The following is a 26,701-nucleotide window of genomic DNA, read 5'->3' as shown; positions in this document are numbered from 1 at the left end:
TGCCCCCAACAATCTGGGTCTTCATTTTACCGACCTTGGAAGGATGGAAGGCTGAGTCAACCTTGAGCCTACTGAGTTTAATGTTTCCAAATGTAAAATAATGCACTTGGGGAAAAGGAATCCTCAATCTGAGTATTGTATTGGCAGTTCAGAGTTGGCAAATACTTCAAAAGAAAAGGATTTAGGGGTAGTGATTTCTGACAGTCTCAAAATGGGTGAACAGTGCAGTCAGGCGGTAGGGAAAGCAAGTAGGATGCTTGGCTGCATAGCTAGAGGTATAACAAGCAGGAAGAGGGAGATTATGATCCCACTATATAGAATGCTGGTGAGACCACATTTGGAATACTGTGTTCAGTTCTGGAGACCTCACCTACAAAAAGATATTGACAAAATTGAACGGGTCCAAAGACGGGCTACAAGAATGGTGGAAGGTCTTAAGCATAAAACGTATCAGGAAAGACTTAATGAACTCAATCTGTATAGTCTGGAGGACAGAAGGAAAAGGGGGGGACATGATCGAAACATTTAAATATATTAAAGGGTTAAATAAGGTCCAGGAGGGAAGTGTTTTTAATAGGAAAGTGAACACAAGAACAAGGGGACACAATCTGAAGTTAGTTGGGGGAAAGATCAAAAGCAACATGAGAAAATATTATTTTACTGAAAGAGTAGTAGATCCTTGGAACAAACTTCCAGCAGATGTGGTAGATAAATCCACAGTAACTGAATTTAAACATGCCTGGGATAAATATATATCCATCCTAAGATAAAATACAGAAAATAGTATAAGGGCAGACTAGATGGACCATGAGGTCTTTTTCTGCCGTCAGACTTCTATGTTTCTATGAGATTTGATCTGTCAAACTGTTGGCAGAAGTGGTTTGCAGTACTGCACTCTAACCACTGCGCCGCTGAGGCTCAGGACAGGAGGACAGGGATGGGATGCAGTAGATGCTTACCGTTCCTGCACAATGGTACACTTATGCATGCCCTTACAGACGTCTTAGGAATGGGGTGAAGTCAACTGTAGACAATCTAAGGTTAAAGTGTTTAGGGTTTTGGGGAAAAAACCAAAGAGTCAGGTAGTAGATTCCAGGATACTCTGGTTTTAATTGGGATGGGAGGGAGAGGAATGGAAACAGGCCCAGGAGCCCTTAAATGACCCTCTCTCTTCCTTTCTCTTTATTTTTTTGGTAGAAATTAGCAAAGACCGTGTCTGCAGCTGCTGTTTTTTTCCTCCCCTTCAAATATGCCCTGGAATGGAAAAAGAGGCTTTTCTAAATTGGGTTTTGTTTGAATCTGGGCCTACCGGGACGCTGATGATAAACCCTAGCCACAAATACTGATGGGGGTTTCATTACAGCAGCTTCGCTCCAATTCCGCACACTTAGGAGGGAGTGGGAGAAATGCCTCTTGAGCAGCCTTTTTCTCCCTGTGGTGTTTTTCAGGTGTGTAGGTCAAACAGTGATTTATCCTCCTCAACTTTGCTGGCTTGGAGGATGGAAGCCCACTAAATAGCACCAGGATGGATTTATGCATTGTCCTTTGCATAAATAACCATCAATATTAGCAATAGCATTTAGATTTATATACCACTTCACGGTGCTTTACAGCCCTCTCTAAGTGGTTTTCATAGAGTAAGCATATTGCCCCCAACAATCTGGGTCCTCATTTTACTGACTTTGGAAGGATGGAAGGCTGAGTCCACCTTGAGCCTACTGAGATTTGATCTGCCAAATTGCTGGCAGCTGGTGATCAGTAGAAGTAGCTTGCAGTACTGCACTCTAACCACTGCACCCCAAGACTCCTAATTAAAAAGACAAGTTGGTAACCTCAAATGATTCTTGAAATGAGCTATATAGAAGTGTATGTACACCTACCAATTCCTTTCTGTTTGCTTTAACTGGTGTTCTAATGAACATTTCAAAAATACCCTTTGTAATATGGATTTACTGCTTCAACATCTATATTAGCTTAAGGTTAGATCCGACTCGGTTAAGCAAATAACTATGCAAGCAGTTACCAGAGTTAATCAGTAGCAGCTGGCAATCCATAATTTTGATAAGTCACAGTCCAGTTTACTCCCCATGTTTGCAATATTAGTAATGAGGATGGGTAAGAATTGTGATCTTGCTTGAAGATGGTCTTTTCTGTCAGCATTGAGAATGCATTACAGGAGTGTATGGCATAATTGGTTATTATGAACTAAAAAAAAAATCCTACCTATGAATTAAAAGGTTAACAAATGTGTACTCTAGAAGTACCAAAAATAGCTGGAATATACACATTTACACTATGGGAACAGGATAGTAAATGTGCAGAAGACAAAATCAGCAATAGTAGAGGGTAAAATTTGGACTGCATATTGTAGCCGTGCTACTGAAGATTGTAGAATGAAAACAGGCTAAAAATGCTGCAGAACAAGGAGATCTTGAATGCATAGTCTCAGTGGTTTGACAAATATAAAGAAGGAAACTTAAGTAGAAATGTGAACTGTTCTAGTAAAAAAACAAAAACGCCCTTCTCAAAGGAAGGCAGGAACAGGATAAGAAAAATAAGCATGACAAACAAGTTAATATGGAATAGATGGATAGGATAAGAACATGATAGGGTAATGGCTATAGGAAATTTAAATGCAAGAACTATACAATTTAAATTAGTGTACAGTATACATTAAATTAAATTATTCTATTAATTGGCTTAGGAATGTTTTATATATCTTTTTATCAAAATGTTGTAAGCCGCCCCAAGTCCATGGAGAGGGGCAGCGTATAAGGCCAATAAATGAATACATAAATATTGATCTTAAATATTTTACATATGGGGATGGGGGTACTTTTGGAATTTTGAGAATATGCTGTGCATTCACAATGAGGAATTATGAATCTTGCCTACTAACTTCATAGCTATAATAGTCACCATTTCCCATAATGAGGTTGCTTCACACTGTATCCTACCCACCACCCTAAAGATAGTCCTTATCATTCCATTTCACTTATGTTTTGCTCATAGAACTGGCCAAGTAGACACACCACTGAACAAAGCAGAGTAATCCACCATTTTTGATTTTCCAAGCAAGCCTACTGGTCTTGAAGCATTTTAATAAATATGATGTTGTAGTATGCCAACTTCTCATTTAATTTTATTTCAATAAAGTTTTTTTTAAAAAATTTTTTTAAGAGAGGTTGAGTAGTGGGGGGATATATGCAGGTATTTTGTAATTATGGTACTCTAAGATAATGTGAAGGCAGAATAAGATTTGGAGGAAAAACCAACCAGGAAGAGTTTATCCTAGAACCCCTTGAACGAGAAAATACTGTTTTAGATATTAAGGGTTATGTTCTATTGTAATCAGTTAGCAGCCAGCACTGTGGGTAAGGCTAGAGCTAAAATTCATTATGACTAGATCAAGAAATGGCAACACCCCTTTTCTTTGTTTGTTTTAGCTCTTATACTTATGGTAGTTTGCAAAACATTTATGGTTGGAAAAGATATATTGGAAAGTGGAAGTGAAGGAAAAACAATATGAATGAAACAGAAAAGATGAAATGAGAGTCCTTTGGGATATGTGTTTGAATGGCAGAAAGAAGTGAGGAAGCAATCATATAGGAAGATAGATTTTTGATAAGGAACATTAATATGGGTATGCGTAAAGAAATATTCATCCCTTTTAAATAAAACTTTGAATTTTAATGATTGAAAAAATTAACCATTTTACTTTTCTTTTTTTTAAATACAGTCCTGGTACTATCAATTATCTACATATGAAGAAACAACCCTATCTAGGGGAAAAGAGACTAGGATATTCTTCAGTTCAACCTTTCAGCTTTGAAAGATGTTAACTGGTGTTATGTTTTGGATCAAAATCAGGCAAAGAAAGAAGGTATTTCTAATGCAAAGGAATTTAAATGTGAACAAAGAAGAACCCAACATAGTTTTTCCTCATGTTTGCCAAAATTTGAATTCCTATTTAATTCAGAGGTCCTAAAATGTGTTATAGAGAAACACTCATTAAGTGGTCTAACTGTATGCATATTTGAAATGCAAAAGACTTATGACAGAAAGTTTGGCATATTTTCTAAGTGGCATTCCACAGCCTGTAATAAAAACTGGACAATGAGTATAACTGGATTTATTTCACTGTGGGTACTGGCCTTACTGCTTTGTTGCCAACTAATAACCCATGCAGAACATGAGGACATAGTGCAACATGCAATAAAGCTGCATCGTGGAAGAGGAGTTGCTATTACTCAGAAGAAACAGTGGCTTATAGAAAACTGCAGAAAATTATCTGGACTTTTACATCAAAAGAACGTGGTTCTTAACAAACTGAAAAGTGCAATAAGAGCAGTGGAAAAGGATTCAGGATTGTCATTGGAAGAGAGGACTTTTCAGGTTCATACATTTGAAATTTTTCAAAAAGAACTAAATGAAAGCGAAAATTCAGTCTTTCAAGCAATCTATGGGCTCCAAAGGGCTCTGCAAGGTGACTATAAAGATGTTGTAAACATGAAGGAAAGTAGTCGCCAGCGGCTGGAAGCTTTGAGAGAGGCCGCAATAAAGGTAAGCTCTTTGGGACCTCCAGACTCTTAATGTTTTACAAAGATGAAGCATGAACAGATAGCTAAACCCAAAGCTGAAAATCCTACTCTTTTGCAACCCAGCATTCAACATTGCATCCCTTTTACAAAGAATGTGTAGTGTTGAACGATTACAAAAGCCTTTTTGTTTTGCTATCTGAAAGAACTTCAGCTAGAATAACCCTACCCAATACGTGCTTCATTTTGTTTTTTTCTGCCTGGGCAGAGGAAGGTATCATCTTTCTCTCACATTCATGTGCATGCTTTTCTCACCTTAGATTACAGCATAATGTTATGGTTTGCTAGGCCAGCGTTTCCCAACCGGTGTGCCGCGGCACAGTAGTGTGCCGCGAGACACGGTCAGGTGTGCCGCAGGAAGCTCCAGGTGGGCGGGGCACTGCCAGTGCCGGACCGCCAGTGCCTCCGACCTGGAGCTCCCACTCTGCCCGATGCAGCTGTTTCCGGCTGGGCCCCAAAGAAGGAAGGCGGGAAAAAGGAGGCAGGGGCGGGGAGGTCCGGCAGTAGGAGTAAAGGGAGCCGCGGCCGCCCCTGCCTCCCCACGGTGCCTCTGGCCAAATGCGCCTCTGGCTTCTCTGCCCTGCCCCATTGCCCGCCCGATCCGCCCACTCTCCTCCTCCTCCGCCGCCGCCTCCTATCTTGGGGCGTGATCCGCCCCCTCTCCTTCGCTGCCGGAGAGAGAATGGAAGGCGCCGTTGTCTTCGTCTCCGCCCGCCGGCTCCCCTCGCCCTCCCAGACGTCCCCAGCGCCCGGCCACGCGCCGCCTCCCATTAGCCCAGCCGACCTTTCCCTGCTGCCGTTTTCTCTTCATGGCGCAAAGCCGCACAGTCCCGGACTCCCGGATCGCTCGCTTCTCTGGTCAGCAAAGCCATCTGCCCAGGAAAGCGCCGCGCCGCGCTTGCTGGCTGGAAAAGCGAGCGATCCAGGAGTCCGGGACTGTGTGGCTTTGCGCCATGAAGAGAAAACGGCAGCAGGGAAAGGTCAGCTGGGCTAACGGGAGGCGGCGTGTGGCCGGGCGCTGGGAACGTCTGGGAGGGCGAGGAGGCTGATGGCTGCTGTTGCCTCTTAGCTGCAGAGCCGGCGGGCGGAGGCGAAGACAACAGCGCCCTCCATTCTCTCTCCAGCTCTCTCTCTCTCTTTCTTTTTCTCTCTGTTGCCGGCATGGTGAACGAGAGAGAAAGAGAGAGAGAGAAAAAGGAGGGGAGAGAGAATGAGAGAGAAAGAAAGCAAGAGAAAGAGAGGGAAAGAAAGCAAGAGAGAGAAAGAGAGGGGGGAAGGAGGGAGAGGGAAAGACATGGAGGGAGGGAAGGAGGGAGAGAGAAAGAGCAAAAAAGAGGAAGAAAGAAAGAGGGATGGAGAGAGAGAAAGAAGGGAAGGAAGAGAGAGAAAGAGGGAGGGAGAAATAGAGTGAAATGGAGGAAGAGATTTTTTTTGTCCAAACTTTTCTTTAGCCCCGCCCCCCGCCCCCCCTTCAGTGTTCCCCAGAATTTTGAAAATATTAATAATGTGCCGCGGCTCAAAAAAGGTTGGGAAACACTGTGCTAGGCTACGTATCTTATCTCCCCATAACTTTATGCAACACAATAAAAGCATACAAGCCGAGCTGCATTGCTTTGTGTTTTTGTGTTTTTTTGTGTCTGTTCTAAATTAGCTCTTTCTCATCTTCAAAACAATATTTTAGAAATGTAAAGTATCGCCCAATTTTATTGAGTAGCTTGCTGCTACTAATAGCTGAAGGCAAAAAAAGTTTTCCTGTGATTTTTCAGAAGTCAGATTTTTTCATTAAAGTCAAAATTTGACAAAGCATTTGATCTTTGAGTAACCATTCACCCTTAATATATTTTGATAGGAGGAAACAGAATATGTTGAACTTTTAGCAGCAGAGAAGCATCAAGCTGAAGCCCTGAAAAACATGCAGCATCAAAATAAAAGTCTGTCTATTCTTGATGAAATTCTTGAAGATGTAAGAAAAGCAGCTGATAGACTAGAAGAGGAAATAGGAGAACACGCCTTTGATGACAACAAGTCAGTAAGTTTATTTAGAAGCTGTCTTTCTAGCTGTAAATGGGATAATTTATGTTTTATTTTCTCATAGTTTTCCAAAAAAGTTTCTAAAAGAAAATAAAAAGCAATTATTATGTTACTTGTTGGAATGTAATTTTTAAAGACTATAAAGTATGGAGGAATTAAAAAAAATCAAAATATATTTCAGCACTATGAGGAAATAGGAAAGTAATAAAAAGTAGTATAACTGCGCTATTCTGTGTAGCTGTAAAAAATAGCTTACATATCCTGAGGTTGAAAATATAACAGTGAAATAATAAATATTTAAGGATAATATACCCTGAATATATGATACAGCAATATAAACTGAAAATATAAATTCTGTAGTGACTGTGCTTATATATACTTGAAAAATATTGCATCCAGAAGGAATAGATGTATAGTCTGCATGCTTTAATAGTTTTTATTGGTTTTTTTTTTTTAAATCTCATGACAATGTGGTAAAGGAATTTTTTTAAAAAATTGATTTTATCTTCCTTATTCAGCCAAAGGCTTCTGATGTTTTTTCTTTCTCATCAGGCTCACTAAATCCTCAAAAATCTGTTCAGTCAGTTCTTTGTGGGAGGATGGAAGGAAGTAGAAGAGAATAAAACTATCCAGTGTTGTACATATTCTTGATCAGTTGGAGGATGATGAAGATATTGAGGACTCAGATTCAGATAGTGTTTATGAAGTAGTGGGGGGCCCGGGGTTACAGGTACGGGAACAGGTGGGAGGCCAGCCACAGGATGGGGCTATGAGTTCAGGATCTAGCGAGGGAGAATCAGACGCGTGCTGGGTTAACCCTAAATTCAGAAGGATTCAGAAACGTAGAGAGCAAAGGTCTGGAAGAAGATATTAAGGAGAGGAATGGGTTAAATGTTGTAGTGAGGTATTTGGCACGTCAGGGGGCTAGTGGAGAAGAAGGGTGGAGTTTCAACGTTGCTGAAAATAAATATGGAGGGTTTTTTTCCGCCACGCTAAAGTAAGCCAAAGTATTTTGTATTGTATTTAGTCAGTGTTGCTGTTTTTTATAGCTATGTAGTTAGGAAATAATCTTGTCTAAGTGAAGCAGGAAAAGGAATGTGAGGAATGTGGCTAGAAGAGAGATAACGGACCGATTGATGTCTGGATTGTGTTGAAGTACAAGAAAGCGGAATTGCTTTATTCATGAAATGATGCATTTAATGAGAGTTATTTGTAATTACTAAACTTCTACCAGAAACCAGAACATCCAGTATTTGTAAATAGGAGTCGCAGTGTCAGGACACTGAATTTTGCCATAAATAAATGAAACATTAGAATTTTATTTCATTGGCAGGTAAGAGGAGTTAATTTTGAAGCTGTTTTAAGAGTGGAAGAGGATGAAGCGGATAGCAAAAGAAATATTTCAAAAAGGGAAGTGGAAGATGATTTGGGCTTAAGTATGCTTATTGATTCACAAAACAATCAGTATATTCTTACAAAGCCCAGAGACTCAACCATTCCACGTGCTGACCATCATTTTATAAAGGTAACATGCTACAAAAGGATGAAGAAAATAATATTAAAAATCTATCATTATCTATTTCTCTTTGAATGGTGCAATACTATACGTCTCAACAGAAGAAAAATTTTGTGGTAAATCAAGAATTTCAAATAAGATTACTGAATTCATCTCATTGCTACCTTCATTGATATGCATTGTTATTTAAAAAGAAACTTAAGAGATATAAGCAATAAAATATTGTCTAAGTTTTGGTAGAAAACGAGTATTCTGAACTTAGTCTGTTTCTTTGAGAATCCAGTAATATTATTTATGTAAATTGCCATTATATAGTTGAATTTATAGGCAATCATAATTCTTCTGGATTCAGCTTCATCATTCAGTTGGGAGGCATCATTCAATAAGAAACCTGGATTTATCTGTCAAAATATGTTTGCCATAAGATGTGGATGTGACAAGCAGCTGCATTTGGTGCATTTGAATATCCTCTTGAATAATTTGGATTAGATTTAAAGTAAAGAAATGTAACTTTACTTTTAAATGTATTATTGATCCCACTGGGTAGGAAATTTGATAAGCTACACAATTTGATTAAGCTACAAAACAATTTAAAATCATATTTGCTTTAATAAAGGCAGCACTTTGATTTTTAGTCTCAAAAAGTTTGATTACCTTTAAGGTACAAAAATGCACTTTAAGTTGCCTTTGATATAGATTGGTCAAAAAATCCTAGTTTTCATAGAAATTTCTGCAGATAATAATCCTCATCTGTATCTAAGAAAATCATCTGTAATATCCTTTGTTGATGATCTTATCAATATTCCTGTTAAAACGTGCACAAGATAAGAGCCACTTTGTTCAGCATTCACAGAAGAAGCCTAGGAAGAACAGAAGGTACCAAGCATTTTTTCAGTCAGTCCTTGTCTGACCCCTTTCTAGGTGCACTTCTTTCTCATTTTGGAAAAGCCATCTCTTAAGTTAAATAGATTTTTATGCAAAAGTATGAAAGGAGAATTTGTTTTCCATGTTGTCCTGTATAATGAATCCAATGGCATCAGGATAGTGCTTAAATTATGACATAATCCCTTCAGATAAACCATGTCTCCTAATATCTGACCACCCGAGTGAAGTAGAGAACTAAGTTTATATTGTAATAAATCACTGAAGTATGACCCATGGTTCATTTCAAAATCATTCAACTGGTTTCACAACTAGCAAGAAATGATATGCTGGAATTTCTAGATATTATTTTAGAACCATGTTCTCCAATCTTCATGTCTTCCAGATATGAGATTTCAATTCCTCAAATTCTCTTTAATTACTGGCTGAAGAGGTCTAAGAATTGAAATCCAGCTAGCTGGAAAATGTCAAGTTTTGGAAAGATTGCTTTAAAATAAATCATATTAAGATGTTTCCTGTAGGAAAACACATTCAAAATTCACCCCTGTATGTATTAAAACTGTCCAGTTTAATTGTTTGTAACCTTCAATTGGGTGAAATGGTGCATTATAGGCTAACGTTTTAAAATCTACATAGAACAAATGAACTAATTTATAGAATGAATCCAAATCCAGGACCAGTGGTTCACATGGATTGAAATTTGGCAAAGTTGTGGCCACTTTACTGCAGCTACATTGCTATGATACTGCAGTCAGCTGCAGTCACATGATTGTCATTTGCAACACTCCCTGTCAGCTTCCTACAAGAAAAGTCAGTGGTGAAGCTGACAGGAAATTTGAAGTCACATTGCTTTTTAACCCATCCATGATCATTCTGTTAGGGAAGGCTATACAGTGATCCCCCGGGTGTTTTTACTTCCGCAGCGCTACTTCGCGAAAAACCGATCATTGCGAGGGGTCCTGGAACGGAACCCTCGCAATGATCGGGGGATCACTGTATCTTCAGACCCAAAAGGTCACAGGTTGTCTACTTTCAAGTAAAGTCTCAAGAATGACATAACCTTAGAACATAATCAATAATAGATGGTGAACAATGATGAATTGTGAGCGAATTACTTTGTTGCAGGATGGTTGCGTTGATTGCCTGGATCTTTTCATCAGTAATATATTTTTATTTTACTCATTAGGATATTGTGACAATAGGAGTGCTGTCTTTGCCTTGTGGTTGGCTATGCACAACAATAGGATTGCCAACAATGTTTGGCTACATTATCTGTGGAGTACTTTTGGGACCATCCGGTTTAAACAGTATAAAGGTAAGAGTATGTTGGGGGGTGGTACTTGTTCTTAAATATCAGAATGCATCTGGAAGAAATATATACTGCTCAAAAAAATAAAGGGAACACTTAAACAATACAATATAACTCCAAGTAAATCAAATTTCCGTGAACTCAAACTGTCCACTTAGGAAGCAACACTGATTGACAATAAATTTCAAATGTTGTCAGCACATTCAACTTTGTACAGAACAAAGTACTCAATGAGAATACAGTAATACCTCATGATACGAACTTAATTGGTGCAAGGAAGAGGTTCGTAAGACGAAAGGTTCGTAAGACGAAACATTGTTTCCCATAGGAAACAATGTAAAGTCAATTAATCCGTGCAACCAAAAAAACCCCCGCAAAAAAACAGCTTTCGGCGACTGCTGGGAAGCGGCGCGGCTGTTTTAAAAGGTGACAGCCGGCGTGGGGGGCTTCCCAGCACCCCCCCGAACCTGGGTTCGGGGTTCGGGGGGGTGCTGGCAAGCCCCCCAGGCCGGCTGCGACCTTTTAAAACAGCCGCGCCGCTTCCCAGCTGTCTCCTGAAGCCAAACGCTAAAGCCGAACTTCCGCGTTCGGCTTCGGGAGACAGCTGCGAAGCGGTGCTGGTGTTTTAAAAGGTTGCAGCCGGCCTGGGGGGCTTGCCAGCACCCCCCCGAACCCGGGTTCGGGGTTCGGGGGGGTGCTGGCAAGCCCCCCAGGCCGGCTGCGACCTTTTAAAACACCCTCGCCGCTTCCCAGCTGTCTCCTGAAGCTGAACGCTAAAGCTGAACTTCCGCGTTCGGCTTCGGGAGACAGCCGCGAAGCGGCGCGGCTGTTTTAAAAGGTCGCAGCTGGCCTGGGGGGCTTCCCAGCAGTCTCCCAAACCGAACCCGGGGTTCACCAAAATTTTGCCTCTTCTTACGAACTTTGTTCGAGTTACGAACCGGCGTTCGGGAGGCTTCTGGGAAGCCCCGCCGCCCGGCTGTTACCTTTTAAAACGGCCGCGCGGCTTCTCAGCAGTCTCCGAACGCCGGTTCGTAACTCGAAAAAAGTTCGTAAGAAGAGGCAAATTTTTTCTGAACCCCGGGTTCATATCACGAGTTGTTCGTAAGACGAGGGGTTCGTATCTTGAGGTACCACTGTATTTCATTCATTCAGATCTAGGATGTGTTATTTATTTTTTTGAGCAGTGTATTTGTGAGAAACATGCTACTCAGAAATTAAATGTGATATTCTGTGTGGCATTTGAAAATAAACTTTTTCTGTTTCAAGGAATAAAAGTTGAATTAGATGAAATTGAATATTTAATTATATTAAGTCCTTGATTTAAACCATTTGTTTAGTGACTATTCAGAGTTACCATGTTACTGAAAAAAATCCTTATGACTGTTTTTCAAACTTATGACCAATGAAAGATATCATTATTTATTTATTATTATTATTATTATTATTATTATTATTATTATTAATTAAATTTGTATGCCGCCCCTCTCCATAGACTGCATAATCATAGGATCAAAATTTGGAAGCTTCCATATTTATGATGATTGCAGTATCCCAAGTGTCATGTGATCACCTTTTGTGATCTTCTGATAAGACAAGTCAACGGGGAAGCCAGATTCACTTAACAATTATGCTGCTAATTTAACAACTGCAATGATTCACTTAACTGTGGCAAAAAGGTCATAAAATGAGTCAGAATTCACTCAGCAACTACCTTATTTAGCAACAAAAATGTTAGTCTCATGGTTATAAATCGAGGACTATCTGCAATAAGTATTTATTATTTGAAGATTAGGAGTTAGGCAACATTCATCCAAAATTGAAAAGGGAATTATCATAAGCAATGAATTTTTTAATTCAAAAAAAATAATAATTAATCACTTTAATTTCAGTAAGCATATAAAAAAATCTGAATTTAAAAAATGTTATGCAATTTCCCTGTTTAATTTCAAGATATATTACTCCATTGTAAAGAATATGTTATGTTAATAATAAGCACTAGCAAATAAACAGTAGCAAGTAAAATAATATATTTGGCCATTATATAGGTTTTTTAAAATGTATTACAGAATACATATACTCTTTGAATTTCAATCATTTGTTTAGTGACTGTTTGAATTATAATAGCATTGAAAAAAATGACTTATGACCAGTTTTTACATTTACGACTGTTGCAGCATCCCCATGATCAAAATTTGAGCACTGGCATATATTTATGAGAGTTGGGCTGTCTTGGAGTCATGTGATTACCATGTGACTTTCCCCTCTAACTTCCGACAAGCAAAGTCAATTTGGGAAGCCAGATTCCTGGCAAAAAAGATTCTAAAATTGGGTGCTTAAAAACTGCCTTGCTTAGCAGTGGAAATATTGGGCTCAACTGTGACTGTAAGTTGAAACGGGTAGGGAACGTTGACTGTTCTATGACATGTGGACTTCAACTCCCAGAATTCCTGAGCTAGCATGATTGGCTCAGGGATTCTGGGCATTGAAGTCCACAAGTCAGAGAAGAGCCAACGTTCCCTACCCCCTGGTATATTAGATGCAAAGAAATATGGTTATTGTGATTAGATATTTTTTGTAGGAATTCAGTCCAGTTGAAAATTTTAAGCAAATGTTATAATAAGATTATACATACTGAATAGAATGTTTTTCAGTCAATTGTGCAGGTAGAGACATTGGGAGAATTCGGTGTATTTTTCACATTGTTCCTGGTTGGTCTGGAATTTTCTCCTGAAAGGCTAAGAAAGGTATTGTTCCATCCAACTTATAGTACGGTACATTAAAACTATAAATTGTTTTTAAATATGAATCCTAGCATATCTGGAAGAGCATTGGACTCATTTCCATTGATACATGATTTTTAAAATGAAGGAATTGTCATATGAGAGGCAATTTGGTGTTGTAGTTCAGTGTTTCCCAACCTTGGCAACTTGAAGATATCTGGACTTCAACTCCCAGAATTCTCCAGCCAGCATTCGCTGGCTGGGGAATTCTGGGAGTTGAAGTCCAAATATCTTCAAGTTGCCAAGGTTGGGAAACACTGTTGTAGTTAAAGCCATCAGGCTAGAAACTTGGAGCTCATGAGTTGTTGTCCGCATTAAGCACAAGGCCAGCTGGATGACCTTGGGCCAGTGACTTTCTCTCGATCTTGCCAAGAAAACTGCAGGGACTTGTCCAGGCATGTTTTGACAATTGGACATGTTTGAATGGAAGGAAAAAAGTGTCATATAAGCATGTATATAAGTCAAAATCTGAAATCTACAGTAGCACAGCTGAACAGAGTCCTTGTCAAATTAGTAAGAACTTAGCAAAAGGGAAAGCTTAAGACAATTAAAACTACAGTAAAAAGTAGGTCTAAATAGAAGAATTTGCAAACAGAAGGGTACTTTCTATATACTGCAAAGGTATAATTTGCCATAAATGGAACTCTGTGTAAAGTTGAATATTGATTTTTGAAGCACAAGGGGAAGTGATGTCAGGAGGGGGGTTTTTAGGGGAAAAACGACTGACTTTTTTTCACTAATCTCACCTTCCTCAACTGTAAGCCACTGAGATTTTTAACTGGAAATTGTTGTACCCTCTGAACATGTATTTTATTTATTTTATTAATTAGATTTCTATGCCACCCTTCTTAAGGTGACTCAAGGTGGCGTACAACATTATTAATGCAACAATATGTAAAGAAATCTATATTGCTATAAAAGAATTACACAAATTACTAAAAAGTATTAAAAACCCCATATATAGTCATATACATTCATCCAATTCAGTCGTACATAGTATTGACTGGAGACAATCTCATCACTCATGGCCCACATACCTGCTGGCAGAGGTAGGTCTTAAGAGCTTTACGAAACACTAGAAGAGAGGGGGCAGTACATATCTATGTAGATCTTACTTCCCATATTTCCTTGGGTCATTGTCAAGAATTCTAGCAGTTATATCCACACATTTAGAAGACATCAAGTTTGTTCAAGTGGTTTGGACTGGATTTCATAAGTTTTGATTATAGGTTGGTTATCATTTTGCAAGAAATATTGCTGATTAACAAAATAACACATTTTTGTCATTTGTATTTTAAGTGCACCTATATCAGCCATATATTACAGCATTGCTATTATTCCAAAATTACAGCATCCAAATGTTGGACCAATATATAGTAGTATTTGAGACAGTGATATAATGATGATAGTAGTAATTAGAAAGTTTAAATACAGATTATTGCCAAAATGGGCTGCTATGTTTAAGGCTCTGACTAGAAGAAAAAGTTCTCAACACTGCAGCCTTGTTTTCTTTTGGTAATAATAGATTTCTTTGAATCTTTCTATTAGCTTAAACATCTTTGAGTTTTCACTGATACACAGCTATCCAAACTTTGTATCATCAAGAAAAAAAGAGGTGTTGGACTTTATGCTTTTCAGTATTTTGAACATCTACAAACATTGGCAACAAAAATAATTTTGAAACAAAAGAGGTTTTAGCATCTTAAATAGTTGCACACTTTTTATAATCAGGCTTTAGTATTCCATTGAAAATAATATTGGAAAATGCTAAAATTCAATTGTATGTTTCAATTATTCTCAAAGGTATGGAAAATATCTTTGCAAGGACCTTGCTACATGACGCTCCTGATGATTACATTTGGCTTACTCTGGGGGCATTTGCTACAAATCAGAGCAACTCAGAGTGTTTTCATTGCTACTTGTTTATCATTATCAAGCACACCATTGGTATCTAGATTCCTTGCAGGGAGTGCTCGCGGAGATAAAGAAGGTGAGTTCAATGGAACTTTTTCATTAAAATATAAACATAGGAACATATATATAAGAATTTTTAAAATGGATGTAAATAGTATTTTTGATTATTTGTTTTTTGCTGTAGAAAAATGCTTTTAATTGACAGTTAACTTTGAAATGTTATTACAATTTTGAACATGTTCTTAGTTATTCCAATCACATATATTTATCTAATTAATCAGTTGATCGCCCTTTGAAGAACACTTTGTATTAATGTTTAGTGACACCAAATCTCTATATTGCTCTGAATGATTGAGATCAGTAACTCAAAACATGAAATAATATGTATTCTTTATATATGGCAAGCATATTTCTTGATGCTGTCTTGTACTAAATATTGTCAGCACTTGTGGAATTGAAGCTTTGTATCTCAAATAGTATCAGGCTTGATAATTTTGCAAATATATGATGTAAATAATCTTCATAAACTCAAGTAAATATATCAATGCATATAATTTTATATTTAGTGAATCTTTGTTTTTTCCTCTGGCATTGGCAAAAGTTTAAAATAATAATGAAACTAAATTTGGTCATACATATGATTGAAAAAAGGATTCTTTACTTCTTCTGTAGTACAAAAAGCTGCAGTCATTCAGTTAAGGTGAATAATGAAAAAGGGAGTTCAGTCCAGTCCATATACTCATTTTCTTCAAATACATATGATTGAACGTTATGTATTTTCCATGAGAAGACATTGGAAATGGCTATATGTCTCTCATATCTTGTCAAGAAGTCTCAGTTTACTTTTTGAAGTCTTAAGATTCCTCCTATTTATTGAAGTATCTGTAACTGCAGAATGAATAATTTCATATATTTTGTAAAATTACACCTGAAGCTTTTGGCTTGGCATAGAAATCCTTGAAAGAATAGTTAGGTAGCAGAGAGGAGGATACCTATTTTTTCTGAAGAGCCAGCAAGCTCTTGCATATTTATTTACTACTATAGAGAGTGGCATTAAAGTAAGAGTTGTTTTCATTCCCCTTCTTTAAGAAAAAGGAATAGAAAACTGAATTGTGACAAATTAATTATTCCTTATTTGTCATGCATATTTTGCTTTCACTTTATCAAATATCTCTAAGAAATAGCAGAGAAATATACAACATAGGATAGTTTTTGAATACTTTAATGGATTGCAGCATATAAAATGGAATAGAAATAGGACTCCAATCTGAAGAATGTAAACAGGCATCTCCTTTTACTGTATTTCTGCATCCTGAAAGGAGCACTCATTCAAGCATTTTAAATAAATAAGAGGCTTTTAAACATGTACAGAATATTAAAACTGCTTGCTTGAGGGCAAGGGAATAAAAGGTAATTGATTTCTGGATACTGAAAGCCACACATACTAAGTACAGATATTTACATGATCAATTAATTTTGAAATTAGACAATTCTTATTAAGTAAAATGTTAAAGTCTCACATTAGTGACTGTTTCTTGCCTAACAGGTGAAATTGATTATAGCAGTGTTCTCCTTGCAATGTTGGTGATGCAGGATGTACAGCTTGGTTTATTCATAGCTGTCATGCCAACTTTTATTCAAGCTGGATTTGGCACACATTCCAGGTAATTAACCTAAGCTGTTACATTGTTCATTATATTTTTACCTTGACAATTTGCAAAAGAAACCTTGGGTAATATATATGGAACATTTAATTTGTTATGTCCATTACTTCACATTTACTAATCAATTTGCTATAGATCTTCAGATCCTATGATACCATTTCTTGAGGGAGCTTCTGATACTGTTATTCCTGCAAAAAAAAAAGTGGAGGAATGAAGCTAAGAATAATCAATAGTAAAAGTCAAGAGAGTCATTGCAAGAATGAGATAAACTAATTTGCCTAGGAGAAAGAATTCCCAAATCTAGAAAAAAAACCAATGTCTGGAATGATGATACTGAATGCTGAAGTAAAGTTTTCAAAGAGAACCCTTGCAACTGGTCTGGAGTAGTTCAGTTCTTTGATTCTGCAATTTTGCTTAGAAATTTAAAGAGAGTAGGTATACTAGCAAGATATGATTAACAGGACATTCAGTGATATAAACAGGCAAGTTTCAAAAAAATTTAAAAGATACAAGATCAGCTAACATAAGTTGGAAAATGAGAGAAGACTACTTTTGCTTTATTGATTACAGTAAGATTTTGTCGTGTAATGGATAGAATGTGTGAGCCTAACAGGTACGTCTACGGAGAGGGGCGGCATACAAATCTAATAAATAATAATAATAATAATAATAACACCTAATTTTGATTTCCAGATTGTAAAATTCAAGAGACCATTGTGTAAATTAGCAGTGGTAAATATCCCTGTTTTCAGTGAAAAAGGCTGCCTCATTAATTCTTTAGGTTGCTGTCAAAAACAGAATTGAAAAGCCTGTCCTCTAATGTTCATAAAGAGATATTGGTTCTAAGTTGGAAAGACTTTAGTTGCTAGAATTCTTGTAATACCAACCAGTTTAATAAACCCTGCTAAAATGAACTCTGAGAATTGCAGTTGAGAAAAGACTGCTACAGTAAGATTTGAAATAGAAAAACAAGCATCAGACTAGGGAAGGGAGTGAGTGAAAAATACATATTAATCTATGTTTATCTTATTCAGTGAATACAATAGCAGGAATGGAATAAATGGCATTCAAAATAAAAATAGAAGGGCAAATTTCTAACAAGTTGAGAAATGCAGAGAGTATCACTTTGTCAGCTGAAACTGAGTTTATAATGAAAATGAAAGTCTGGCTTAGGGCCAGACTATCTTCGAGACTGCCTTCTACCACATAGCTCCCAGCGACTGGTAAGGACCCACAGAGTTGGTCTTCTCAGGGTCACGTCAGCAAAACAGTGTCAGCTGGCGGGCCCACGGGGAAGGCCTTCTCTTTGGCTGCTCTGACTCTTTCGAATCAGCTACCTCCTGAGATCCGAACTACTCCCACCCTACTGGCCTTCCGGAAAGCTGTAAAGACCTGGGGCCGATGATACACCATTGGGATCCGGCCATTAATGATATGTATGGTTTTTTAACTGTTTTAATTGTTTTTAATTTGAGTTTTAAATTGTTTTGTATTGTCTTTTAAGGGATTTTAATGTTACATCGTATATTTTAAATGTCAAATCCAACTCAGAAACATTTATTCTTTGATAAAACTATAACATGAAACAGTTACATCTTAAACAATCATGTTTTTCTTTTGGAGTAAAATTATAAAAATTATAAAATATCTGTTTTTGATAATACATTTGTAATAAATTGAGCAATTTAGAATCATGAGATTGATTCTGGCTTTTCCCCCCCTCCTAGCATCATCAAGGAAATACTAAGAATATTGATGCTGATTGGACAAATCCTCTTCTCCCTGGCTGCTGTCCTGCTTATATGTCTTGTTTTAAAGACTTATCTGATAGGACCCTACTACCGCAAGTTGCATATAGAAAGCAAAGGAAACAAAGAAATTCTAGTTTTAGGGATATCTGCTTTCATGTTTCTTATGTTAATGGTAATTTTTACAAATATTTATATTTGTTGATGTGCTGCCTATGTACCATATTAATTTATTATAGTTGAAAAGTTATAAATAATTGTAGATGAAAATATAGCTTTCAATCATAGAAATTATGATAAATTGTTGATAAATTTCCAGTTTGATTACATTAATGCATCATACTGACATTTATAAATGGATTATTACAAATTGGATCAGATAAATCCAAGTTGATAATACTTTGCTTATCTTGAAAAGCTAAGCACTTTGAACCTGGCTAGAATTTAGATTGGAAATCAGCATAAAATAGGCGTTAGACGTTAACAGGAGTTACACTGGGCTAGGACGACACCGTGATTTCTTCAAATCAGATAAAGGTAGTCCTCAACTTACAACAGTTCACTTAATGACCATCCAAAATTACGGTTCTGAAAAAAGTGACTTATGAGTCATGACCATTTTTCAGTCAGAAAAGGATATTATATCTATCTATTTATTTATTTATTTATTTATTTATTTATTTATTTATTTATTTATTGGATTTGTATGCCTCCCCTCTCCGGAGACTCGGGGCGGCTAACAGCAACAATAAAGCAGTGTACAATAGTAGTCTGATGCTAGAAACAATTAAAAACCCATTAATATAAAAAACCAAACATACATACATACATACCATGCATAGAATTGTAAAGGCCTAGGGGGAAGAAAGTCTCAATTCCCCCATGCCTGACGGCAGAGGTGGGTTTTAAGCAGCTTACGAAAGGCAAGGAGGGTGGGGGCAATTCTAATCTTTGGGGGGAGTTGGTTCCAGAGGGCCAGGGCCGCCACAGAGAAGGCTCTTCCCCTGGGTCCCGCCAAGCGACATTCTTTAATTGATGGGACCCAGAGAAGATCCACTCTGTGGGACCTAACTGGTCGCTGGGATTCGTGCAGCAGAAGGCAGTCCCTGAGATAATCTGGTCCGGTGCCATGAAGGGCTTTATAGGTCATAACAAACACTTTGAATTATGATCGGAAACTGATCGGCAACCAATGCAGACTGCGGTGTGTTGGTGTAACATGGGCATATTTGGGAAAGCCCACGATTGCTCTCGCAGCTGCATTCTGCACGATCTGAAGTTTCCGAACATTTTTCAAAGGTAGCCCCATGTAGAGAGTATTACAGTAGTCGAGTTTCGAGGTGATGAGGGCATGAGTGACTGTGAGCAGTGACTCCCGATCCAAGTAGAGTCGCAACTGGTGCACAAGACGAACCTGGGCAAATGCCCCCCCTCGCCACAGCTGAAAGATGTTTCTCTAATGTGAACTGTGGGTCGAGGAGGATGCCCAAGTTGTGAACCCTCTCTGAGGGGGCCAGTGATTCTCCCCCTAGGGTAATGGACGGACAGATGGAATTGTCCTTTGGAGGTAAGACCCTATATACTCTGCAGTAATACCTATCTGACTTGTCAGGTCAAAAACATAGATATTATACGCTTTTGAACTTAAAATGGAGATTAGGTATCTAAGTCCATAAGATTTTGCATAGCTAATTGTCATGGGTTCAAGTTAAAGTTCCTATAATTGGGTTAGGTGCAACATTTTTATTGTAATCCTAATTATATAATCTGATATATGAATAAAAGAGTACATTGAATGTATGAAAATAAATGAACATTCAGATTAATTTTATGTATTTCCATTTTCCTAACAGCTCACAGAGCTATTGGATGTTTCAATGGAATTGGGATGTTTCCTGGCAGGAGCACTTATTTCTTCTCAGGGTCACATGGTTACTGAGGAGGTTATATCCTGTATTGAACCAATACGTGACTTTCTTGCTATCATATTCTTTGCATCTATAGGTAATTTATAACAGAATCATATAAATGAAATTTAACAAATGATATTATTTATCAAGCATGAAGCTTAATACAAAATTTCTAAATTTAGGAAAATTTATCTTGCTCGTCTGGAATTAGAAATGGCTGATGTAAAAGAGACATAGTATAATAATGTAAATAAAAGTATATGGACTTATTTATTGCAATATTCAGTTTCCACTTTGTTTGGAAACAAGTGTTAACAAGAGGATAAATGGTACCGGCCATCACTACCTCTTGTTCTTCTCTGCATTTTAGCCATTTATTGGAATCATATTGACACCTTACTGATATTTTCTAAAGCATATTTTAGACAATTATTAAACCTAAACAGTATTAAAACCTTAGAAAATGATTTAAAACCAGGTATTCATAAATGTGATTATCAATTAGATAGGTAAATTTTGCCAAAAATGCTGGGGGGGGGGAAACAATAATAAATTAAGACAATAATCCTGAACATACAACCCCCCCAAAAGGATTACAGATAAGGCATTTTCAGAAAATATTTCTTCCACAACAGTGTTATATATGAGACTAAATATTGATATACAGTGATCCCTCAATTATCGCGAGGGTTCCGTTCCAAGACCCCTCGCGATAATCGATTTTTCGCGATATAGTGGTGCGGAAGTAAAAACACCATCTGCGCATGCGCGCCCTGTTTTCCATGGCCGTGCATGCGCAGATGGTGTTTTTACTTCCACACCTGGGAAGACCCAGGGAAGGTTCCTTCGGCCGCCCAGCAGCTGATCTGCTCGGCAGCGCCGCAGCAGCGAGGAGCCGAAGATCGGGGTTTCCCCGCCGCCCACGCAAAGGGGAAACCCCGATCTTCGGCTCCTCGCTGCTGCGGCGCTGCCGAGCAGATCAGCTGCTGGGCGGCCGAAGAAACCTTCCCTGGGTCTTCCCCGCCGCCCACGCAAAGGGGAAACCCCGATCTTCGGCTCCTCGCTGCTGCCCGCCCGCCGCTCGAAAGCAAGAGGGGGAGAGATAGAGAAAGAGAGAGAAGGAAAGAAAGAGATGAGAGAGGGAGGAAGAGAGTGTGAGAGAGGAAGAAGCAAGATAGAGAAAGAGAGAGAGAAAGAAAGATGAGAAAGGAAGAGAGTGACGTCATTGGGTGGGAAAATATTTTTAATTAATATTTTTTGAAAAATCGCGATATAGCGTTTCGCAAAGATCGAGATCGCAAAAATCGAGGGATCACTGTATTGTATTATCTTTCAAAGTTTTGGAAATGAAGATCACATATTTTTCCATTTCAGACTTGGAAAAAGCCTGATAAAATTGTCAGGAAAAATAATAAGACACATTCCTTTTCTTTTTTTTTCTTTTGCAGGTCTTCATGTATTTCCCACTTTTGTAATATATGAACTCACAGTCCTGCTGTTTCTTACACTTTCAGTGGTGATAATGAAGGTATTAATATTTTCTAATAGGACTAGGTGTTAATTGTAGATTTATACTGCGTATGATTACCCACCCCATGCATGCCACACATTATTATTATTATTATTATTATTTATTTATTTATTTATTTATTTATTAGATTTGTATGCCGCCCTTCTCTGTAGACTCGGGGCGGCCCACAACAATAATAACACAATATATAACAAATCTAATAATTAAAAGTAATTAAAAAACCCTTATTAAAAAGAAAACATACACACAAACATACCATGCATAAACTGTATAGACCCAGGGGAGATGTCTCAGTTCCTCCATGCCTGGCAGCAGAGATGGGTTTTAAGAAGTTTACGAAAGACAAGGAGGGTGGGGGCAATTCTAATCTCCGGGAGATGTTATGTATAGAAGACAACTGGCAAGAATAACCCAACTTACTAGTATATACAATGGGTGTCTTTTCAGAAATAGAAGGCTGTTTTCTCTATTTTCAGAAATAGAGGGCTGGCATACAGTTTAATACTCTGATGTTATTTAAGTATCAGTTGTGGGCACTAAAGTACAAGATTGTATTTTACCTAGTAGGTGTTGAAAATATGTGTCAGGTGTATGTTACAGATATTTATAGATTTTTATATTATATAATTATATAATATGAAACAGATTTATGAGTGCAGTGTTTCATTAATTCTTTCTCTAGCATGTCTCAGTACAATTAAAAGTATGAATTAATTGAGAGCAAATTGGCTGTTGAGTATTTGACTATTTTTTGGCAGTTTTTATTTTTTTTATCTGTAAATCTACAGCTTAAATCCCATGTCCCTTGAAGCTAGTAATGAATGGTTCTATCCAAACATAGCACTTAAAACAAAATATCTCAATAGACCAAGTTAAATTTCAGGAGGCTGTGTCTGCCTGATTTTAATCCATATTTTACCGTCCTGTTCTATGTATTGCAATCCAGAATTTAGTTCAAGGTTCTTCTTTTTCTTTCTCTTTATGGAGTCATCTAGATAGGAGACTGCAGTACATACTGACTGTATGAGAGATCGCAAAATGCCATTTATGACAATACTATCCCTTTTAATATGTGTCAACATGTTAAATATATGTACACATTTTTTTTTTAAAAGATAAGCTTGTTTGTTCCAGTTTTTTTCCTAAAAACACTCTCTTTCTTTAAGTTTTTCCTAGCAGTACTTGTCCTTTCTATGATTCTTCCAAAGAGCAGCCAATATATCAAATGGATCGTATCAGCCGGCTTGGCTCAAGTCAGTGAGTTTTCTTTTGTTCTGGGAAGTAGAGCACGCAGAGCGGGTATAATTTCTCGAGAGGTGAGCTATGATTGGAAGAGGTGTTTTTTTTTAACATTTTAAAGGATATAATACAATACCAAACTAGACATTCTATACTTTCTTTTTTCACTTTATTTTCAAGAAATAGTAACAAATAGACAAGGAGAGTTGATAAATAATTTTCTTTCAAACTAGTTTCCCACTAAAAAATATTCTCCTTATGGATGAAAAAAAAGGGTGTGTGTGTGTGTGTATAATTATAATAGAAGCTACTTGTGGGAAGAGAAAGTCTTAGTCACCTTGTTGCAGTTTACAATTTCTCAGGGCAGTGTTTTATTTTTCTACAAAAAAATTTCAGTTTTCAGACTTTATTAGTTTCCCTAGTCACATACATTAGTACACATCAGCTTCGAAGTTTTGAACACTGAACAGTGTATTGAGAAATAATAAAACTGTTAGCAAAATATCAGATGCAGACTTCAATTTCCATAAATAAAAAGCTAGTAATTTGGAAAAGTGGAGGATTGCAGTTCTAGATGGGGAGGCACTTAAGTGATTTTTAACTTCCCACTACATTCCTCTGGACCTCTACAGGTATTGCTTGACTTATAATAATTCATTTAGTGATCATTCAAAATTACAACAGCACTGAAAAAAGTGACCCATGACCGGTTTTCACATTTACAGCCATTGTAGCATCACCATGGTTATGTGATGGTTAAGTTCAGATGCTTGGCAACTGAATAGATTTATAATAGTTGTGATGTCCTGGGATCATATGATCCCCTTTTGCGACCCTCTAACCAGCAAAGTCAAAGGGGAAGCTAGAAGCTACTTAACCTATGTTACTAACTTAGCAACTGCAGTGATTCACTTAACTGTGGCAAGAAAGGTTGTAAAATGAGGCAAAACTCACTTAACAAATGCCTCATTTAGCAGCAGAAATTTTGGGCTTAATTGCGGTCATACGTCAAGGACTGCCTTTATTGACATTGTTCCAGAGGATGTAAGACATTCAGGGGGAATGAATGAAAGCTGCCCCTACATTTTCCATTGGTATGAGCCAAGAAGGGTAAAAATCATGTGTGATTTCTTAATGTGGCTTAAGTTCTCATTGTCATATTTTCTGCTCTGAGCAGAAACATCATCTTTAATATTCTAAAGTAGTGTTCCTGGTTATGTATCATAATACCTGTATAACATAACAGACTTTGGCCATTTCTCTGCTTACAAAAGATTAGTAGCTTTGTGGGTGGGGGGATGGGGACAGGGTGTTTGAATGCTCTTCCTTAGCTGTTCTCATGACATAGCATCAGCAGCTCTTTAAACTGTCTGATATTTGAATCTTAAAGTCTTAAAAGCATGGCAAAAGGGGATTGCCGACATTTTAATGATCTGAAATCTATGAGGAAGTTGGAAAATTAAGTGGATATGAGTACACTCTGAAGGCTAATATTGAAGTAATAGAGCAGTTCTGGAGTCTTTGAATAAAAATAAATAGCACTGGACTAATAGCAGATTAGGAGTGTCTGAAAGAGTTTATAATCAAGCTGTCCAGAGTCATTGACTGATATGGATGGCGATAGAAAAATGAATAAATCAATAAATGAATGAAATTATGAGGAAGCTAGGAAAGGAATTGGTCACAGATCAGTCCATTCAATTTTATATAATAATTTTTATTTAAATTTACAAATATAAAAGTACATTCTAAAGCATTTTAAAAGAAAAATTAAATTAAAAAGTGCAAGAAAGCCAAAGAATGAATGAATGAATGAATATATGTATGTATGTATGTATGTATGTATGTATTTATTTATTTATTTATTTATTTATTTATTTATGTATTCTCTCTCTCTTTCTCTCTCTCTCTCTCTCTATATATATATATATAGAGAGAGAGAGACAGACAGACAGACAGACAGACAGAAGGAAGAAATAAATGACTTCCTCTTCCTCGAGACAACTACAAACAATTTTAAGAACTTATCACTTTCTCTGATACTACAACAAAAGATCTTATTCTTTTTTTTACATTATCAACAAACAAATTCTTAAAGTCCACTCATTCGCTCCTAGTCAAGAAAGTTCCATTGTTCCATTTGGCATCAATGGCTCTCTTCTTTTAATTATAATTGTTAGTGTCCATTTAAAGAATCTGAGCCATGATGTCTCTAAACCTTCCACTGCTTTACAGTCTCCTCATGGGAAACGTGTGGATAATCCTGAGTTCTCTTCCTTCTCCATTTGCTGGCTTTTCAGTCTGCTCCAGTTGTTGGCTCCACTTTACGTGGAGCTATCTTCAGTATGCTATTGCTTCCCCAGAAGGCCATTCGAATAAAGAAATGTAACATAGAAAAGTTTCTCATTGTGTCCTTGTCCCTTCAGCAAGTCAAAATTGCACGCTGACATCTCCTGACTTGGGGTGGTTGCCATTGCCAGGGCATCCCAGAATACGAAATCTTAGTATTCAAACTGAACAAGGTGTCCAGGTGTAGCACAATTATATTGTTTTTACAATGCCTGTTAGGTTTAAGCACTTACAGTGTGCTCCTGACTTTAACTGTAAATAAAAAATGTAGATAATGTTTTATTTTCCAATTTCTAGGTCTACCTCCTTATACTGAGTGTGACTACTCTAAGTCAGTTGCTTGCGCCAGCACTGTGGAGAGCTGCAATTATGAAATGCGTACCAAGATCTGAAAGACGATTATATTCCTGAAAATCTTTAGTTCACATGCTCCAGAGAAGGAAGCCTCTTTAGATAATACATTTCATTTAGGTTACTATAAGCCTTATACTGGTTTCAGTTCATAAAACAAAAATGTAACATTTTTCATAATACATTTTGATTTTTAGAATACTGAATATCTGTTAAATAGATTTCTCCCAAATTTGATTTATTTTTTTTAAATCTATAAATCCAATAATTAATGTGCCTTTTAAAGGATTATTTTCCAATCCATGCAGCAAATTAATAGTTATAGTGCCTGTGGTACTGTTAAAAAAAACCACCCAATTAGTATCTAGTCAAACATTGGTCACAAAAGTTTTTTTCAAAGCAATATAAGTTTTTCATTCAAATACAGGTTTTAACACTGCTCTGAGAACTGTAAATTATATTCCTAAAAATATCTCGCTACAATATTTTTAAAAACAATTGCCTGTAATAATGATTTATTATTATAATGATTTGTGGTCTGAAACATGGTTAATAGCGATCAGAAAAGTATGATTACCAACATCTTTTTTGTACTGATAACTGTTAATTAAACTGTTAATATTCTTAGGGGGTATTTAAGTTTGTAGTTCTATTCATTAGATATATAGCAGAATTAGAATTTGCTGTCATGATCTGGCCTTTCTGTATGAATAAATGATTAACTACTACGTATTTTCTTAAAATGAGAAAAAAAACCTTAAATTATATTGTTCCATAGTATACTGCAGCGTTATTAGAAATAAATACATTGGTTATTCACTGAACTCAGCTAAATTTTAAAAAACTGGCACCCCATAAGAATTGCTAATTCTGCACATT

At 37.1% G+C, this 26,701-nt stretch overlaps 2 protein-coding genes across 4 annotated transcripts in view; one reads left to right on the top strand and one right to left on the bottom strand.

Moving 5' to 3' along the window:
• The window catches only part of TMCO3 (transmembrane and coiled-coil domains 3), a 27,950-nt gene extending 1,399 nt beyond the window's left edge, over positions 1-26,551 (top strand). For 2 of the 3 annotated variants that reach the window (XM_070751129.1, XM_070751128.1), the window contains exons 2-13: positions 3,740-4,563; positions 6,448-6,627; positions 7,963-8,154; positions 10,214-10,342; positions 12,988-13,080; positions 14,920-15,106; positions 16,577-16,694; positions 18,422-18,617; positions 20,296-20,446; positions 21,801-21,880; positions 23,050-23,199; positions 25,769-26,551. In XM_070751129.1, the coding sequence (XP_070607230.1) occupies positions 4,042-4,563; positions 6,448-6,627; positions 7,963-8,154; positions 10,214-10,342; positions 12,988-13,080; positions 14,920-15,106; positions 16,577-16,694; positions 18,422-18,617; positions 20,296-20,446; positions 21,801-21,880; positions 23,050-23,199; positions 25,769-25,882 (2,112 nt within the window). In that variant the 5' untranslated portion in view covers positions 3,740-4,041 and the 3' untranslated portion in view covers positions 25,883-26,551. Of the gene's footprint in view, positions 1-2,097; positions 2,116-3,739; positions 4,564-6,447; positions 6,628-7,962; positions 8,155-10,213; positions 10,343-12,987; positions 13,081-14,919; positions 15,107-16,576; positions 16,695-18,421; positions 18,618-20,295; positions 20,447-21,800; positions 21,881-23,049; positions 23,200-25,768 lie in introns of those variants that run through there. The other variant, XM_070751127.1, reaches the window with a different exon arrangement.
• LOC139166905 (uncharacterized) overlaps positions 1-26,701 on the bottom strand; it is a 984,072-nt gene that overhangs the window by 71,921 nt on the left and 885,450 nt on the right. The gene's annotated exons all lie outside the window — the stretch shown is intronic.

The sequence above is a fragment of the Erythrolamprus reginae genome, chromosome 4, assembly GCF_031021105.1.
Source record: "Erythrolamprus reginae isolate rEryReg1 chromosome 4, rEryReg1.hap1, whole genome shotgun sequence".
Taxonomy (NCBI): domain Eukaryota; kingdom Metazoa; phylum Chordata; class Lepidosauria; order Squamata; family Dipsadidae; genus Erythrolamprus; species Erythrolamprus reginae.
This window is presented reverse-complemented; position numbering and strand designations above follow the sequence as displayed.